Source organism: Balaenoptera ricei, chromosome 2 (genome assembly GCF_028023285.1).
Source record: "Balaenoptera ricei isolate mBalRic1 chromosome 2, mBalRic1.hap2, whole genome shotgun sequence".
Taxonomy (NCBI): Eukaryota; Metazoa; Chordata; class Mammalia; order Artiodactyla; family Balaenopteridae; genus Balaenoptera; species Balaenoptera ricei.
Window position 1 is genome coordinate 61,974,545 of NC_082640.1, and position 15,757 is coordinate 61,990,301.

At 48.4% G+C, this 15,757-nt stretch overlaps 2 protein-coding genes across 15 annotated transcripts in view; one reads left to right on the forward strand and one right to left on the reverse strand.

Moving 5' to 3' along the window:
- Positions 1–630: 630 nt before the first annotated feature.
- NEIL1 (nei like DNA glycosylase 1) lies at positions 631–7,631 on the reverse strand. Of its 7 annotated transcripts, XM_059912731.1 has the most exons (11): positions 7,540–7,631; positions 7,192–7,451; positions 5,255–5,711; positions 3,192–3,491; positions 3,032–3,095; positions 2,579–2,678; positions 2,026–2,153; positions 1,672–1,699; positions 1,426–1,487; positions 1,092–1,257; positions 631–909 (listed from the first exon to the last, which is right to left on the reverse strand). In XM_059912731.1, the coding sequence occupies exons 3-11, from the start codon at positions 5,686–5,688 to the stop codon at positions 839–841; spliced, it is 1,353 nt and encodes a 450-aa protein (XP_059768714.1). In that variant the 5' UTR covers positions 5,689–5,711; positions 7,192–7,451; positions 7,540–7,631; the 3' UTR covers positions 631–838. The 7 variants fall into 7 exon arrangements, 6 of the variants coding, with proteins under 6 accessions (XP_059768714.1, XP_059768712.1, XP_059768713.1 ...); XM_059912729.1 differs by lacking the exons at positions 7,192–7,451; positions 7,540–7,631 and adding an exon at positions 6,984–7,141; XM_059912730.1 differs by lacking the exons at positions 7,192–7,451; positions 7,540–7,631 and adding an exon at positions 6,239–6,821.
- Positions 6,337–15,757, forward strand: part of LOC132359220 (taste receptor cell protein 1-like) — a 76,147-nt gene continuing 66,726 nt past the window's right edge. For 4 of the 8 annotated variants that reach the window (XM_059912737.1, XM_059912739.1, XM_059912741.1 and 1 more), the window contains exons 1-2: positions 7,617–7,723; positions 8,456–8,578. Coding sequence is in view for 3 of the 8 variants with exons in the window: in XM_059912739.1 (XP_059768722.1) it covers positions 7,651–7,723; positions 8,456–8,578 (196 nt within the window). In the remaining 5 variants the exon portion in view is untranslated. Of the gene's footprint in view, positions 6,670–7,139; positions 7,399–7,616; positions 7,724–8,455; positions 8,579–15,757 lie in introns of those variants that run through there. The other 4 variants (XR_009500761.1, XR_009500762.1, XM_059912734.1 and 1 more) reach the window with 2 other exon arrangements.

Sequence of the window (15,757 nt, forward strand, 5' to 3'; positions counted from 1 at the left end):
TAAGTTTTTACCCCAGGCATCTGGGGACAGGGGCAAGATCTAAGGTTATCTGTGCGCACCGGGTCTGGATTGCAGGCCCCATGACAGAGACGGGGGATATCGGTGACCATAAGCTGACTGTAAGACCACGATATAAGAAGCTCTTCTGGGACTTCCCTGGCGGTCCAGTGGTTAAGACTCCGAGCTTCCAATGCAGGGGACACGGGTCGGGAAACTAAGATCCTGCATGCCATGTGGTGCGGCCGGAAAAAAAAAAAAAAGAAGCAGCTCTTCCCCCGTGTCCACAGGCAGAGGGCCTGGGGCTGGGGAGGCCTCCTGGTAGGTGGGTTCTGGCTGGCCCCCACTAGGAGGGGAGCATTGACTAGTCTGGACTAGGCTAGGGGAGCAGCCACATGAGGAATCCTGGACTGGAGGAGCTGTAGAGCCTGGGCTGCCCCGGGGGATGGGGTGGGTCTCTGCACCACCTCTGAAGGGCCGTCCCTGCAGAGGCAGACTGTCCTGAGAGCCAGGGCCTTGAGGCCTGGGATGGGGCTCAGTCTGCCATGCTGAGGCAGTGGCCCTCCTGTCCCCAGGGCTGGGCACCAGGCCCTCCACATTAGGCTTTCCCAGACCTGCAGCCAGCCCAAGAAGTTCAAGGTTTATCAGTTTACTAAAAATTACAGCATTTTTCACGTGGGCTTAAAAAATGGGGACAATGGGTACAATTAAAAACATCATAGTTGTATAGGGAATGGCCACAGGGCCAGGGGCAGCCAGTCCCCTGCAACTTCCAGGAAGCCGCACAGGCCCAGATCCAGGGCAGCAGGAAGGGGTGGATGCAAGCAAGGAGACCCTCCTGCTAAGAGGCTGAGGTCTCCTCAGGCTCCAAGGATGGGGTGTCAGCCTTGATCTTTTGGGGTCTGCGGCGGCCTGTGGGGAGGACAGGTGAGGTGGCAGCTCGGACCCCAGGCTGAGGACTCTGCCCCAACAGCCTCCCTACCACCTTTGTCGACGTGTTCCTCCCACCCGCACTGCCGTCCCTTCCTCTCCTGGAGAGCCCGTTTTGGTGGTGCCCCTTCCCTCCCTAGAGGAAGATGCTGAGGAAGGCCCACCTGAGGTCGCTGGTTGCCTCCCCCTCTTCCCTTTCTCAGGGACACGGGGGGCTTCTGGGTCCCGTTGGAGGCTGGTCCCCTCGGGCTGCTGGGCCGCAGTCTGCTCAGGAAGGCCTCTCCGTGCCCTTCGTGTCCTTGAAGGGGCCTTGTTTGGAAGTGGAGGGTTCTGGGTGGAGAAGACACGGGTCCCTGAGGAGCTCAGCAGGTCATAGGTTGGTTAGGACCCACCATTGCCCTCCATTGTCAAGGGAAGGAGCTGCCCAAGAGCCTGGCCTGGGAGGTGCAGCCAGGACAGGAGAGGGTGTAGGGAGGGGGTAGGAGCAGGGAGACATACCTCCACTTGGTCCTCAGGACCCCGCTGTGCTCCCTTGGATTTCTTCTTGCGGGACTTGCCCCCTGCAGGATACAGTTGCTGATGAGGTTGGAGGGTCTTGTGGCCGCGGCCCCCTTTCTCTAGACTCCCATGCTCCCACTCTGGAGTGCCGCCCAGGGTTGGAGTGGGGACTGGGATGGAGAAGGGTGCTGTAGCCCTTGCAAGCAACTAGTCCTTTTTCCTCTCATTACATTAGGCGTAGCTTACCTTTGGGCGCCAAGGGTCCAGGATCCCCCTAAAATGGAATCAGGAGAATTCAGCAGTCAATCTGGCAGGGGTAGTTTTCCTTGGAGAGGCAGAACTCACACCTGTCCTTCCAGATCAGTGAAGCCCCTCCCCTAGGAAAACTCTCTGACCGTCCCCTCCCCCCCAGGTCAGAGCCAACAGCAAGGTAACCCTGCCCTGGGCTGCTCCACTAGCTGGGACCCTGGGACTCAGAGGAGGGGACGGGCGTAGCTTAGGGGAAAGCTTAGATCCTCAGGAACAGTGCGACCCCAGGTCTTTGCATCCCACCAGCTTCCTTAGGGCTCCGTTTGCCTGTGTGAGCATTAGAGCCCAAACCTGGAACCAGATGGTGCGGCCCTGCCGGTCCCGCAGGGAGCTCATGCCCGGCGTGCCATAACACCGCAGCCAGGCTTGGAAGGCAGCAAAGTCCTCCTCCGTGCTCTCCGGCCCATAGCCTTTGCCCCCTGTGGGACAGAGGAGCCAGGTGGAGGTCAGAGGGCTGACTTAGGCTGGGGGGCGGTGGTGGGAAGCCCAGTTAGACCTGGCTCAGACCTCAGATTTACAAGCTGATGGACTGAGTCAGGGGGCCAAGGCTCTCTCTCCTCCAGCTGTGTGACCTCAGGCTGGTGTCTTCCCCACTCTGGGCCATGGCTTTCCCATCCTGGAGTTAAGAATCCTTGCCCTGCCTTCCTCATGGGCAGCTCAGGGGACATAGACACCCGACACGTGAAGCTCAGGGAAGGAGGCTTAGTCCATTTAGGAACGACTAGGTCGACAAACTTCCATTCCCCAGGCAGGGAACCAGGCCCAGAGAGGGGCAGGAACTGTCCCAGGTTACACGATATGCCAAAGCAGACCTAGCTGGCCATCTTTGCCTCCCAGGCCTCACCCAGCTGGACCACTTCCTTGGGCACTGAGTGGCACAGCTCCAGCAGGTCTGGGTTCTGCAGCTTGGCCCTGATCTTCTGGCTCAGGGTCAGCTCCGGGCTCTGGAGAAGAGGCAAGGGGTAGGACCTGGATGTCAGCATGAGGCAGGGCCACTCAGAAGGCAGCTGACCCCTCGGTCAGCTGACCCCTGACTCAGAAGGCAGCTGACCCCTCGGTCAGCTGACCGCTGACTCAGAAGGCAACAGACCCCTTGCATGGCAGGACTCAGACAGTTCATCTGCCCCCCATCACCTCCCACACGCACGCAGAGATGGGGAAACAGGCTGGAAGAGATGGGGAAACAGGCTGGAAGCCGAGAAGGGACCTGCTTGCGTTAAGCTGGAGACACCTGACCCAGCCCAGACCCTTGTCGGCCTGCACTGATAGGTGCGTGTGTCCCTCCCTGCAGCCTCACCGGCCTGCGCTGCTGCAGTGCCTCCAGAACCGTGCGGGCCTTCTCGAAGGGGGGTATCCTCAGCCTGCCGTGAGGTGGAGAGAGGGCGCCATGCTAAGCAGTGGGGAATGTGGGCACACCCAGCCACCCCAGCCCTCGTGCCCAGGGCCTGCCTGCTGACCGGTATAGGATCTCTGCCCGCAGATAGTTGCCAATGCCATTGAAGAACCTCTGGTCCAAGAGGGCCTCACAAATGGGCCGGTCAAAGGCCTTGTCTGCTAGGTTTCGTAACACATTCTCCCTGGAGGGACACAGTCTGGGCACATGAGACCCATTCTGCCCACCCCACCCCTCCCTGCCTCCCAATGGGTTAGGGGAGAGGACCTGGGGGAACCCGTTCCTGGGTGCAAGGGAAGGAAATGGGGAGTCCCAGTTCCCCTCTTCCCAGCCTCGGTGTTTTGGCAGCGGGAACCTCAGTTTTCTGTTAAATGGGAACAACAGTGTGGGATTTTAATGCATTACAAAAGGTAAAAAAATACCAGTCAAAAGCAGCATGTTCAAGAAAACACATGAGTCTAGGTATGTGGTGTGTATATCACCAAAGTGCCTCAGACTCAAGACATTTTTGAGAACAAGGTGATCACAGGACCTCAGGTGTGTCCACAGTCTGGAACTCCCTGTCTAGGACTTCTAGTTGGTTAGATATGAAGATTTGATATTGGTGGGGTCAGGTATTTTCAAGAAGCTGAAGATCTTCCAGGAAGCTGGTACTGGCTCTGTTTATTTAGCAGGAGTGAGGGGGCAAGCCCTGGCTGGTGAGTGCCCCAGCAGCTCCCACCCCACCTCCAAGGGTCATGGGTCTCTCTTCACCACCATGAAGGGTACATGTATCTCGTTTCTTTGTGGAAAGGGATCATGGCAAGACTGACTCAGTGATGGGCATGAGAAGCAAATGAAATAGGGGATGAAATAGAAGCAGATGAAATAGAAGCAAATGAAATAGAAGACAGAGTTTTTGGGGTAAAGGTAAGAGTGGAAGGTTGGCCTGGGTGTTCAGATCCCTGAGGGGGGCAGATCCCCACAGGCTCCGTAGCTGGGGGACAAAACAAGCCAAAATGCTCATCTTGTGAGAGAAGCTTCGGCTGGCAAAGAGTTAACTTGTGGCATGACTCCCCAGACAAGGTGAAGTGGGAGAAATCCAAGACAACACAGACACTTCCCTAGGGGTGCACTTGGGGTCATACCTGGGAAGGCCAGGAGTCTGCTGCCTTCTGTGGCACCAGAGACGCCCTGACCCACCCCAGGGGGCAGCCGAAGGCGTGCCTTCCCCAAGAAAGGATTTGCCAAGTCCACTCCAGGCCTTTGTGTTTGTGATTGTCCGATTGCTTTTAATTTAGAGCTATGCACAGCTGGCTCCTTCTCATCAGGCAGGCCTCAGCTCACACGTCACCTGGGGTGGCCTTTCCTAATGCGCCCTCTTCCTCCCCCCACCTCCACAGCTCAAAGTCATTTTCTACCTCTTGGATTTTTCTTCAGGCATGTGTCTATTTGAATTAATCTAGTCCCCTTTTTCCCCCTGCCCTACCTGAACTAGCTCTGTGGGAGCAGGGACCACATCCCTCTTGATCACTGCTGAACCCCCAACACTTAGAGCTGGCCTGGCACGAAGCAGAGACTCATACATGTTTTATCTTTAGAGGAAGGGAAGTGGCTGACACTGTGCCATCTTATGTGACCTGGATCACATCCCAGGTGAGGCCGTTACCCCTCCCTCAGACAGAAGACAGGCACAGAGACCACGGGACACAGACCAGTGGGTATAGGCAGAATGTGGGCGACCACAGTCTGATTCAGAAACCACATTAGGCAGTCCTCTCCCCACTCCCCTGAAGCAGTTCCTTCCTGCTCAGCCTCTTTCTTAGGTTGTTAAAGCCTCTCCACGTTTCATCTTAGCCTCTGGAGGGTGCCAAAAGACAGAGTGGGATGCTGACCTGAGACCCAGCTCTCACACTAACTGGCCATGTCCTCATCCACCTCTTGCTCCCACCTTCTCCCACGTCAGTTTTGGGTTTCCACATCCATTAGCTCAGGGAGCTGTCCCCAGGAAAGGACACTGTCTTGGTCTACAGATGAAGGGACTGAAGCTCAAAGGGGGCTGGAACTCGCTTCTTCTTGGCCACCGAGGCACTAACGGCCAGGCCTGGAGCCCAGGACTGTATTCATCACACCTGGTGCTGGCCCTACCTGAACTGCTCGTACTCCAGCAAGACACACGGCCCGCGGCCTGGCTGCCACTTGCCCCCGAGGTCCCAGTGGCCAAAGCGGCGGACGTCCACGAAGCAGAGAGCAAGTCGGGGGCCAGGGGGAGCCGTGTAAAAGCGCAGATGGGCATGGGGTGGCAGCGCATCGCTGGGCACCAGCTGGAAGGAGCCAGTCATGCCAAAGCGGAAGACGAGGGCCAGTGGCCCCCGTGGGGGCTGGGCCCCAGGCAGGGGGCTCAATGTCAGGCACAGCTCCTTGCCTCGGGCTAAAGCTGCGATGTGGTAGGCGCTGCTCTCAAAGGGCACCTCAGGGTTGCGGCTGACAGGGGACTTCTCCACACACCCGCCAAACACCAGCTCCCTGCATGCCTCGTTCACAAAGTGGCTGGCCAGATGCAGCTCAGGGCCCTCAGGCATTCTGTGGGAGGGGTGGCCAGGCCCTGTGGGGGAGGATGACAGCAGGTTGGGCCAGGTGTGCATCCAGTGAGGTAGCAATTATCACTCCCAGTTTTCAGAGGGTCAGAGGGGGCCATGGTCAACTGATAATTGGCAGGAAATCAGCTGGCTTGGCCACAGCCCCTGCTCCACAACCCTCCCCCCCAGCCCCCCGAAAATGGTGAGAAAGCTCAGACTAGGGAAATGTGACTGCCTTGCTCATTAACACTTTCCATGGGCTTCCATGAACCCTTCCTGATTTTAGAATAACGTCCAGATCCTTCCCGGGCCCACACTGTCATCTCATTTCCTCCCACGCTCCCTCTGACTCACTTGCTTCAAGCACACTGCTCTTCTTTCCCCCATGCCTTCGCCCCTGCTGTCCCCCCTCAGTCTAGGAACATCTGAGAGAGGACCTCCCTGACCACCCTATCCAAGGCAGCATAGTACCCCCCGACCCCCTACATGTTTTCCTTTCTTCGTGGCACTCCCAGAACCTGAAATTATTTTATCATCTCTTCTCTGCCTCTACCTCCACTCCCACTCCAGAGTGGAAGCTCTGCTTGCTCATCACCCCACCGCTTGGAATCAGGCCTGCACAGGTTGTCACAATGACTGAGGGAATGAGCCTGGAAGAGAAGAGCTGGGAAAACGGTTGCTCAGAGGCTCAGCCGGCAGTGTGGAGGCCTGCCACCACCCACTGGGCAGGACCATAGCGAGGACAAGGAAGAGGGAAGGCACGTGTCTCCAGGTACATCAGCGCTGGAGTCAGGTACACACGACTTCGAGGAAGGAGATAGGAGCGTCAGAAGGGCTCCCCAAGCTCCAGCCCATGGTCCAGGGGGGAATAGGAAGCGCCCCGGTCAGCGCCTCGGGCCGAGAGAGGCGTACTCCCCTTCCTCACCCTCGCTGGCGGAGAGAGGAGAGTTTGCCACTTTCCTCTTCGCCAGATCGAAGGCGAAGGTATGTGTTGGGCAGAGGGGGACGTTTAGCCAGGGCAGACTTCTTTGCTTTCACCCCGCCCCCGCCGCAACCTCAGCGCCGCCCCGGACCTGGCACCCGAAAGTGTTCGTTTTGCGGGAAAAGGTGAACTTCCAGGTTCTCAATTTCCCGAGGGGCGGACGCTCTATGGCTCGCCTCCCACCCACCCCCCTCCTCCACCCCCGCTGCCTGTCCTCGGTTAACCCTGGCTCCCTGCCTCCCCAAGGCCCCCAATCCCGTCCTCTCCTCAGCTCTGCTGCACACACAACCCGACCCCGGGCCCACCCCCAGGCTACCTGGGCTCCGCGCCGCTCCCGCCAGCCTGCAGCCACTATGGGGTTAAGGCCGGGGGCGGAGCGGATCCTGAGAGCACACTGGGAGCTGCGGTCGCTGCTCCAGCGCCTGATGGGAAGTGTAGTTCCTCAGGTAGGTGGCAAAGACTGTTCCGGGTGGGGTCCCAGAGCTGGGGGGCCTGGGGTGTGGGAAAGGCTTTGGGTCAGTCACCTGGCTGGGGGGTGGCGGAAGAACCTGGCTTCCCGCTGCCCGGCGACGGCGGGATCCGGCGTCAGGTCTGAGGTGCCGGGTTGCAGCTGTCTCTGTGGCTGTGAGAAGCCACCCGGCTAGTCCGGGACCGGGTCGGCACTCCCAGCAGGAAACAGAAGCACCGTCCCGAAGCAGAGGCGCCTGCAGCTGTGCGCAGGGCGCGAACAGGTGCGCGATAAATGCAGGCTCTGGGGACCCGGTGGTGGCTCTAAGTTTCAACGCTAGTCAGACATAACAAGTAAACATCATCACCACGGGTGATGAAGTGTAGCCAAGCAGCCAAAGGCAGGAGCCGAGAGCAGAACCTACTTCCGATGTGGAGGAGGATCTCTCTGCAATGACATTTAGGCTGAAACCTCAGAAGGAGCCATCCGGAAAAGAGAGGGGACGAGTCGTTACGGCAGGCGGAAAGAACTGCCAATGCAAAGGCTTGGAGGCTGGAAAGCGAGCGATTGGCCCACTCAAAGAAGGTGGCTGGGGGGAGTGCTGAGAGGTGAGGACAGACACCCAAGCAAGGTCAGGTCTGGTCCGGTCCGACCTCTGGAGGCCTCTGTAAGGAGCTGGCCTTTCATCCTAAGTGTAGCAGGCATTGGTGCCTGACCCACAGCCAGGATCCATACTACTTCTCCTTCCTCTCCCCTTAATCTATTTATTCATTTATTTTGACAGAAGTATTTTAAATGAGACAATGCCTTTATCGAGCTAGTAAAGTTAACAACTTTTTTTTTTAATATTTATTTATTTATTATGTATTTATTTTGGCTGCACCGGGTCCTAGTTGCAGCATGCTGGATTTATTTCCCTGACCAGGGATCGACTCCAGCTCGGGGTCTTACCCACTGCACCACCAGAGAAGTCCCAACAATAACTTCTTAATATTACCTAATACATAGCCCACATTCAGATTTCCCTAATTGTCCGCAAAATGTCTTTGATAGCTAGTTTGTTCAAGGCAGAGACCAAATAAGGATTCTATGTCTCTTCAGTCACTTTAATCTAGATGGAACCACCCTCCCCACCTCTTACCCACCTCACCTCCTTTTTTTTTGGTCTTCATGATACTGACCTTTCTGAAGATTCCAAGCCAATTGTCCTTTGAGATGCCCCATCACATTCTGGATTTGTCTGATGTTTCCTTGGGTGTTGTTAACTTGTTCCTCTATCTCTAGTTTTCCCTGCACACCGGAAATTAGATCTAAAGCTTGGAAATACATATGTCTCCTAGGTGCTGCTCTGTACTCCAAACTGCATCACATTAGGAGGCGCCCAACATCTGGTTGTCTCACTTTAGTGAGGCTGAAATTGATCACTGGTGAGGCTGTGACAGCCAGACTTCTGTGTTGTAAAGGTATGTTTCACACCTTGTGACCACTAAGTAATCTATGGGGTGATTTCTTTGTTTTGTTGGTCTATTTTTGTTTGTTTAAATTAAGTTAAAATGTACATACAGTAAAATTCATCCTTTTTAGAGTGTGAGTTTTTTGGTTTGTTTGTTTTTGGTAGGTTTTTTTTTTTTTTTTTGGTGGTGCCTTACGGCATGCAGGATCTTAGTTCCCCAGCCGGGATTGAACCTGTGCCCCCCTGCATTGGAAGCGTGGAGTCTTAACCACTGGACCGCCAGGGAAGTCCCTAGAGTATGAGTTTTGACAAATTCATACACTCATAATCATCACCCCAATCAAGAGATAATACATTTATATCACCCCCCCCAAAATTTGCCCATGCACCTTTTTAGTCAACACTTACACCGTACCTGCTGGCAACCACTGATCTGTTTTCTGCCCCTACAGTTTTTGCCAATATCATACACAGGCATATCTCATTTATTGCGCTCCACTTTATTGCACTTAACAGATATTGCATTTTCTTTTACAAATTGAAGGTTTGTGGCAATTCTCCATTGTCAGATGATGGTTAGCATTTTTTAGCAATAAAGTATTTTTTAAGTTTATTTTATTGAAGTATAGTTGATTTACAATGTTGTATTAGTTTCTGCTGTACAGCAAAGTGATTCAGTTATACATTTATATATATATTCTTTTTCATATTCTTTTCCATTATGGTTTATTACAAGATATTGAATATAATTCTTTGTGCTATACAGTAGAACCTTGTTGTTTATCCATTCTATATATAATGGTTTGCATCCGCCAATCCGAAACTCTCAATCCATCCCTCGCCCACACCCCCAGCAATAAAAAGTATTTTTTAATTAGTACATTGTTTTTTTAGACACAATGCTATTGCACACTTAATAGACTACAGTATAGTGTAAACAAAACTTTTCTATGCACTGGGAAACCAAAAAGTTCATGTGACTCACCTTATTGCCATACTTGCTTTACTGCAGTGTTCTGGAACCAAACCTGCAGTTAACTCCGAGGTATGCCTGTACATGGAATCTTCAGCACGTAGCCTTGTGTGTCTGCTTTCTTCCTCATAGCATAATGCATTTGAGAACCATCCACGTTGTTATGCTTATCAATCAGTTCACTCCTTTTTATTGCTGAGTAGTATTCCACTGTGTAGACATACCAGCATGTTTATCCACTTACCAGCAGAGGGACATTGGGTTGTTTACATGTGGTGATTCTTTAGCACCACGCAAATACCCAGTTTCACATCACATCAACCTTTCACCTAATGGCTTTATCATCACTGGTGATCCTTGCCTCAATCAAGTATTTAATTGGGAGTTACAAAATGGTGATTTTCTAATTCTGTCATTCCTTCTACATTAGCAGGAATTCTTCTGTAAAGAAGAGATTTACTTCATTGACTAGGGTTATTTGGGTATTCTGAAATACTAAAAAGGATAAATTCTGAAAGCCTTCTCTTTAATTATCAATTTTTAGACTAAGAATTTGGTGCAATAATATCCAATGGTGACAAATTAGAATTGATTTGGGAGGGTTATCTTTAATGGACTCATAGATTTTTTTCCACGTTTGATATCTTTAAATTTGTTGCAATCTTTATCTTTTACCCCCACTTACTGAAAGAGTACTATATTAGTCTTTGTGGCTACACAAACAGGGATATACAATTCCCATCCTTAAGAAAGGCTGGTAAAAGGCAGGTAGTAAATACAAAATTAATGCAGTGCTACAATAACAATGAGAGGAGATTCTACGGGATTCTGTGACAACACAGAAGAGGGAATGCTACCTAGGAAACCAAGTTCATATTATATATTTGATGAGACTTGGAAATTTCTTTGTGACTTTTTTTTTTTTTAAAGTTTGCTGCTAGTCATAAGGAATAGACATCTTACTATTTTTTTTAAAATTTATTTATTTATGGCTGTGTTGGGTCTTCGTTTCTGTGCGAGGGCTTTCTCCAGTTGTGGCAAGCGGGGGCCACTCTTCATCGCGGTGCGCGGGCCTCTCACTATCGCGGCCTCTCTTGTTGCGGAGCACAGGCTCCAGACGCGCAGGTTCAGAAATTGTGGCTCACGGGCCCAGTTGCTCCGCGGCAGGTGGGATCTTCCCAGACCAGGGCTCGAACCCGTGTCCCCTGCATTGGCAGGCAGATTCTCAACCCCTGCGCCACCAGGGAAGCCCATCTTTGTGACTTTTTTTGTCTGCCTCTTTATTTGTGCTTTGTTTGTTCCCTGTTTTTCATTTTGTCTTCTTTTTCTTGCCCTCCTGTGGGCTACTTGAACATCTTTTAGAATTCCAGTTTGACTTACCTATATTGTTTTTGAGTGTGTTATATTGCATACCCTTTGAAGTGGTTGCTGTAGGTATTACACTATACACATGTATGTACTTGTCACAGTTCACTGGTGTCGACATTTTATCAATTTGAGTAAAGTATAGAGAAACCTTACTTCCCTTTACCCTCCCTTGTTTATAATAACCTTAAATATCTACTCTACATACATTGAGAACCACATCTAACAGTATTTTGTCTTGCTTCAACTGTCGAACATATTTCAAAATACTCAAGAGAAGGAAAGTCTACTGCATCCATGTTTTTAGTCTTTCCATTGTTCTTCCTTCCTGATGTTTCAAGATTTCTTCTTCTGTCATTTCCTTTCTGTTTGGAGATCCTCCTTTAGCCTTTTTTAAAAAAATTTTTTTATTTTATATTGGTGTATAGTTGATTTACAATGTTGTGTTAGCTTCAGGTGTACAGCAAAGTGATTCAGTTATACATATACATATATCTATTCTTTTTGAGATTCCTTTCCCATATAGGTTATTACAGAGTATTGAGTAGACTTCCCTGTGCTATACAGTAGGTCCTTGTTGATTATCTATTTTATAAATAGTAGTGTGTATATGTTAATCCTGACCTCCCAGTTTATCCCTCACCCCCACCTTTCCCCTTTGGTAACCATAAGTTTGTTTTCTATGTCTGTGAGTCTGTTTCTGTTTTGTAAATAAGTTCATTTGTATCATATTTTAGATTCCACATGTAAGTAATATCATATGACACTTGTCTTTCTTTGTCTGACTTACTTCACTTAGTATGATAATCTCTAGGTCAATACATGTTGCTACAAATGGCATTATTTCATTCTTTTTTTATGGGTGAGTAATATTCCACTGTATATAGGTATCGCATCTTCTTTATTCGTTGATGGACATTTAGGTTGTTTCCATGACATGGCTATTGTAAATAGTGCCGCAATGAACACTGAGGTGCATGTATCTTTTTGAATCATGGTTTTCTCTGGATATGTGCCCAGGAATGGGATTGCTGGATCATATGATAGCTCTGTTTTTAATTTTTTAAGGAACCTCCATACTGTTCTCCATAGTGGCTGTACCAATTTACATTCCCACCAACAGTGTAGGAAGGTTCCCTTTTCTCCATACCCTCTCCAGCATTTATTGTTTGTAGACTTTTTGATGATGGCCATTCTAACTGGTGTGAGGTGATACCTCACTGTACTTTTGATTCGCATTTCTCTAATAATTAGCGACGTTGAGCATCGCTTTTCATATGCTTTTTGGCCACCTGTGTGTCTTCTTTGGAAAAATGTCTATTTAGATCTTCTGCCCATTTTTTCATCGGGTTGTTTGTTGTTTGTTTTTTTTAACAATTTATTTTTTAACATATTTATTTATTTTATTATTTTACTTTATTTTATTTTTTTGGCTGCGTTGGGTCTTCGTTGCTGCGCACAGGCTTTCTCTAGTTGCAGCGAGTGGGGGCTACTCTTCACTGCGGTGCGCCGGCTCCTTGTTGCAGTGGCCTCTCCCGTTGCGGAGCACGGGCTCCAGGTGCGCAGGCTTCAGTAGTTGTGGCACGCGGGCTCAGTAGTTGTGGCTCACAGGCTCTAGAGCGCAGGCTCAGTAGTTGTGGCGCACGGGCCCAGTTGCTCCGCGGCATGTGGGATCTTCCCGGACCAGGGCTCAAACCCGTGTCCCCTGCATTGGCAGGCAGACTCCCAACCACTGTGCCACCAGGGAAGTCCTGTTTGTTTTTTTGATATTGAGCTGCATGTGTTGTTTGTATATTTTGGAGATTAATCCCTTGTAGGTCACATCATTTGCAAATATTTTCTCCCATGCTGTGGGTTGTCTTTTTGTTTTGTTTATGGTTTCCTTTTAGCCTTTTTATTTTTAGATTAGGTCTGCTGGTGACAAATTATATTAGTTATCCTTCATCTGTGAATGTCTTGATTTCCCCCTTTACTCTTTTTTAAAATGCCTTACAATTTTGTCATTTTTCAAATTGAAGTATAGTTGATTTACAATACTATAGTAGTTTCAGGTGTACAACATAGTGATCCAATATTTTTATAATTATACTCCATTTAAAGTTATTATCAAACATTGGTTATATACCCTGTGCTGTACATATGTCCTTGAAGCTTATTTATTTTACACATAGTAGTTCGTACCTCTTAATCCCCTACTCCTATCTTGCCCCTCCCCCTTCTGTCTCCCCACTGGTAACCACTAGTTTGTTCTCTGTATCTGTGAGTCTGTTTGTTCTGTTATATTCATTCATTTCATTTCTTGGATTTCACATATAAGTGATATCATACACTATTTGTCTTTCTCTAACTTATTTCACTAAGCATAATACCCTCCAGGTCCATCCATATTTTTGTAAATAGCAAAATTTCATTATTTCTTATGGCTGAGTGATATCATACATACACACACACACACACACACACACACTATGAACATTGGGGTGCATGTATGTTTTTGAATTAGTGCCTTTGTTTTCTTCAGATAAATACCCAGAAGTAGGAATGCTGGATTACATTGTAGTTCTATTGCTAGTTTTTTGAGGAACCTCCATACTGCTTTCACAGTGGCTACACCAATTTACATTCAGACCAACAATGTACAAGGGTTCCCCTTTCTCCACATCCTTGCCAACATTTGTTATTTGTGGTCTTTTTGATGATAACCATTCTGACAGGTGTGGGGTGATATCTCACTGTGGTTGTGATTTGCATTTCTCTAATAACTGGCGATGCTGGGCATCTTTTCATGTGCCTGTTGGCCATCTCTATGTCTTCTTTGGAAAAATGTCTATTCAGGTCTTCTGCCCATTTTTTAATCAGGTTGCTTGTTTTTTTGATATTGAATTGTATGAGCTATTTATATATTTTGAATATTAACCCCTTATGGGTCATATCATTTGCAAATATTTTCTCCCATTCTGTAGATTGTCTTTTCGTTTTATCAGTGGTTTCCTTTGCTGTGCCAAAGCTTTTAAGTTTAATTAGGTGCAATTTGTTTAATTTTGTTTTTGTTTCCTTTGCCTTAGGAGACAGATCCAAAAAAATATTGCTACAATTTATGTCAGAGTGTTCTGCCTACATTTTCTTCGAGTTTTATGGTATCCAGTCTTACCATTTAGGTCTTTAATCCATTTTGAGTTTTTGTATATGGTGTGAGAAAAATGTTCTAATTTCATTCTTTTACTCCCCCTTTACTCTTGAGGTGATTTTCGCTGAATATAAAATTCTGGGTTGACGCTTTTCTTTCAGGGCCCGAAATGTGTTGCGCTTTTTGTTTCTGGCCTTTGTGGTTTCTGATGAGATATTCAGTCATTCAAATTGTTTTCCCCCTATATGTAAGGTGTCATCACTCTCTTGCTGCTTTCAATTTTTTTTTTTTTCTTTAGTTCTCAGAAGTTTGATTATGATGTATCTTGACATAGATTTCTTTGGGTTCAACCTGTGTGGAGTTCATTCAGTTTCTTGACTCTGTAGGTTTGTGTCTTTTGCCATATTTTGGAAAACTTTAGCCATTATTTCTTTGAATACTTTTTCTGTCCTACCTTCTTTCTCCTCACCTTCTGGGACTCTGACAACACAAATACTAGATCTTTTGTTATAGTCCTACAGGTCCCTGAGACTCTATTTTATTGTTTTTGTTGTTGTTGTTGTTTGTTTGTTTTCCAAGCTATTTTCTCTCTGTTGTTCAGGCTGGGTAATTTCTATTGATTTATCTTCAAATCCACTGATTCTTTCTTCTGTTGTTAGGTCTACCCGCTGAGATTTTTACTTGGGTTATTGTAGTTTTCAGTTCTAAAATTTTTATCTGGTTCTTTATATCTTCTATTTCTCTGCTGAGACTTGAGGCATTTTTATGATAGCTGTTTTAAAATCCTTAGCATAGAATTCCAACAGCTGAGTCATTTTCGTGTTGGCATTTGTTGTCTTTTTTCATTCAAGTTGAGATTTTCTTGGTTCTTGGTACAATGATTTTTTAAATTGAATCCTAGACATTTTGGGTATTATGAGACTCTGCATCTTATTTAAATCTTCTCTTTTAGCTGGCCTCCTCTGACACAGTACCAGTGGGGAAAGGGGTATGCCACCTCCTTATTGCTGGATGGGGTGGGAGTCTAGGCTTCCACTCAGCCTTTGCAGTCAGGGGTCGAAGAGGGGCTGTAGTTCTGCAGGGTGTGGCTGGAGTACAGCCGTTACTGTCTGTAACTTTTTCTGTCCCGCTGGACTGTCCTTTTCCCGGTCCTTTGCCTAGAGAGAGTAGGCTTTTGTTGGGCCTTCCTTTGTCTGTGTGTTGTTTCTAGGTGGATGGCTTCTCCAGCACCCAGCTTGGGATACATGAAGCAAAAAGAAAATCTAAGGAATTCTCTGCTGTGTTGTTCTTCAGGTCTTGAGGTCTAGCCAGTCTGCCTTCTTCTCGTCATCTTTCATAGTCTTATGTTTGTTTTATATATAATGTCTAAGGTTTTTAGCTGAACTTAGTGGAAGGAATAGAGAAAAGCCCATCTGCTCCAATTCTCCAGAAGCAGAAGCCAGGAGGGGAGTGAGTCCTTATATCTTTGATGCTTAAATTGTCCCATCTTTAGCCAGTGGGATGAGCTGGCTCCTGTTGACATTACTTATTATTCTTTGATAGCTTCCTTGGACCCCGAGATGTTCTGGGCTTACCTTGTATTCTCCCTGCCCCACACCTGGAATCAGTCTGTTCTACAAGGGACCCTAGTTGGCCTAAGCCAGTCCTGGGAGGCCACTTGTCTTAGTCTGTTCAGGCTGCTATAACAAAATACCATGGACTGGGTGGCTTAAAAAACAGACATT

Bases quoted from the DNA above. Each gene is read 5' to 3' on its own strand.
- NEIL1 (XM_059912728.1), bottom strand. From the start codon at position 5,751: ATGCACACCTGGCCCAACCTGCTGTCATCCTCCCCCACAGGGCCTGGC. The intron at 3,096-3,191 runs GTCAGCAGGCAG...ACCTCACGGCAG, and splicing joins CGGGCAGAGATCCTATACCG to GCTGAGGATACCCCCCTTCG. The intron at 1,488-1,671 runs GTAAGCTACGCC...TGTATCCTGCAG, and splicing joins TGGACCCTTGGCGCCCAAAG to GGGGCAAGTCCCGCAAGAAG.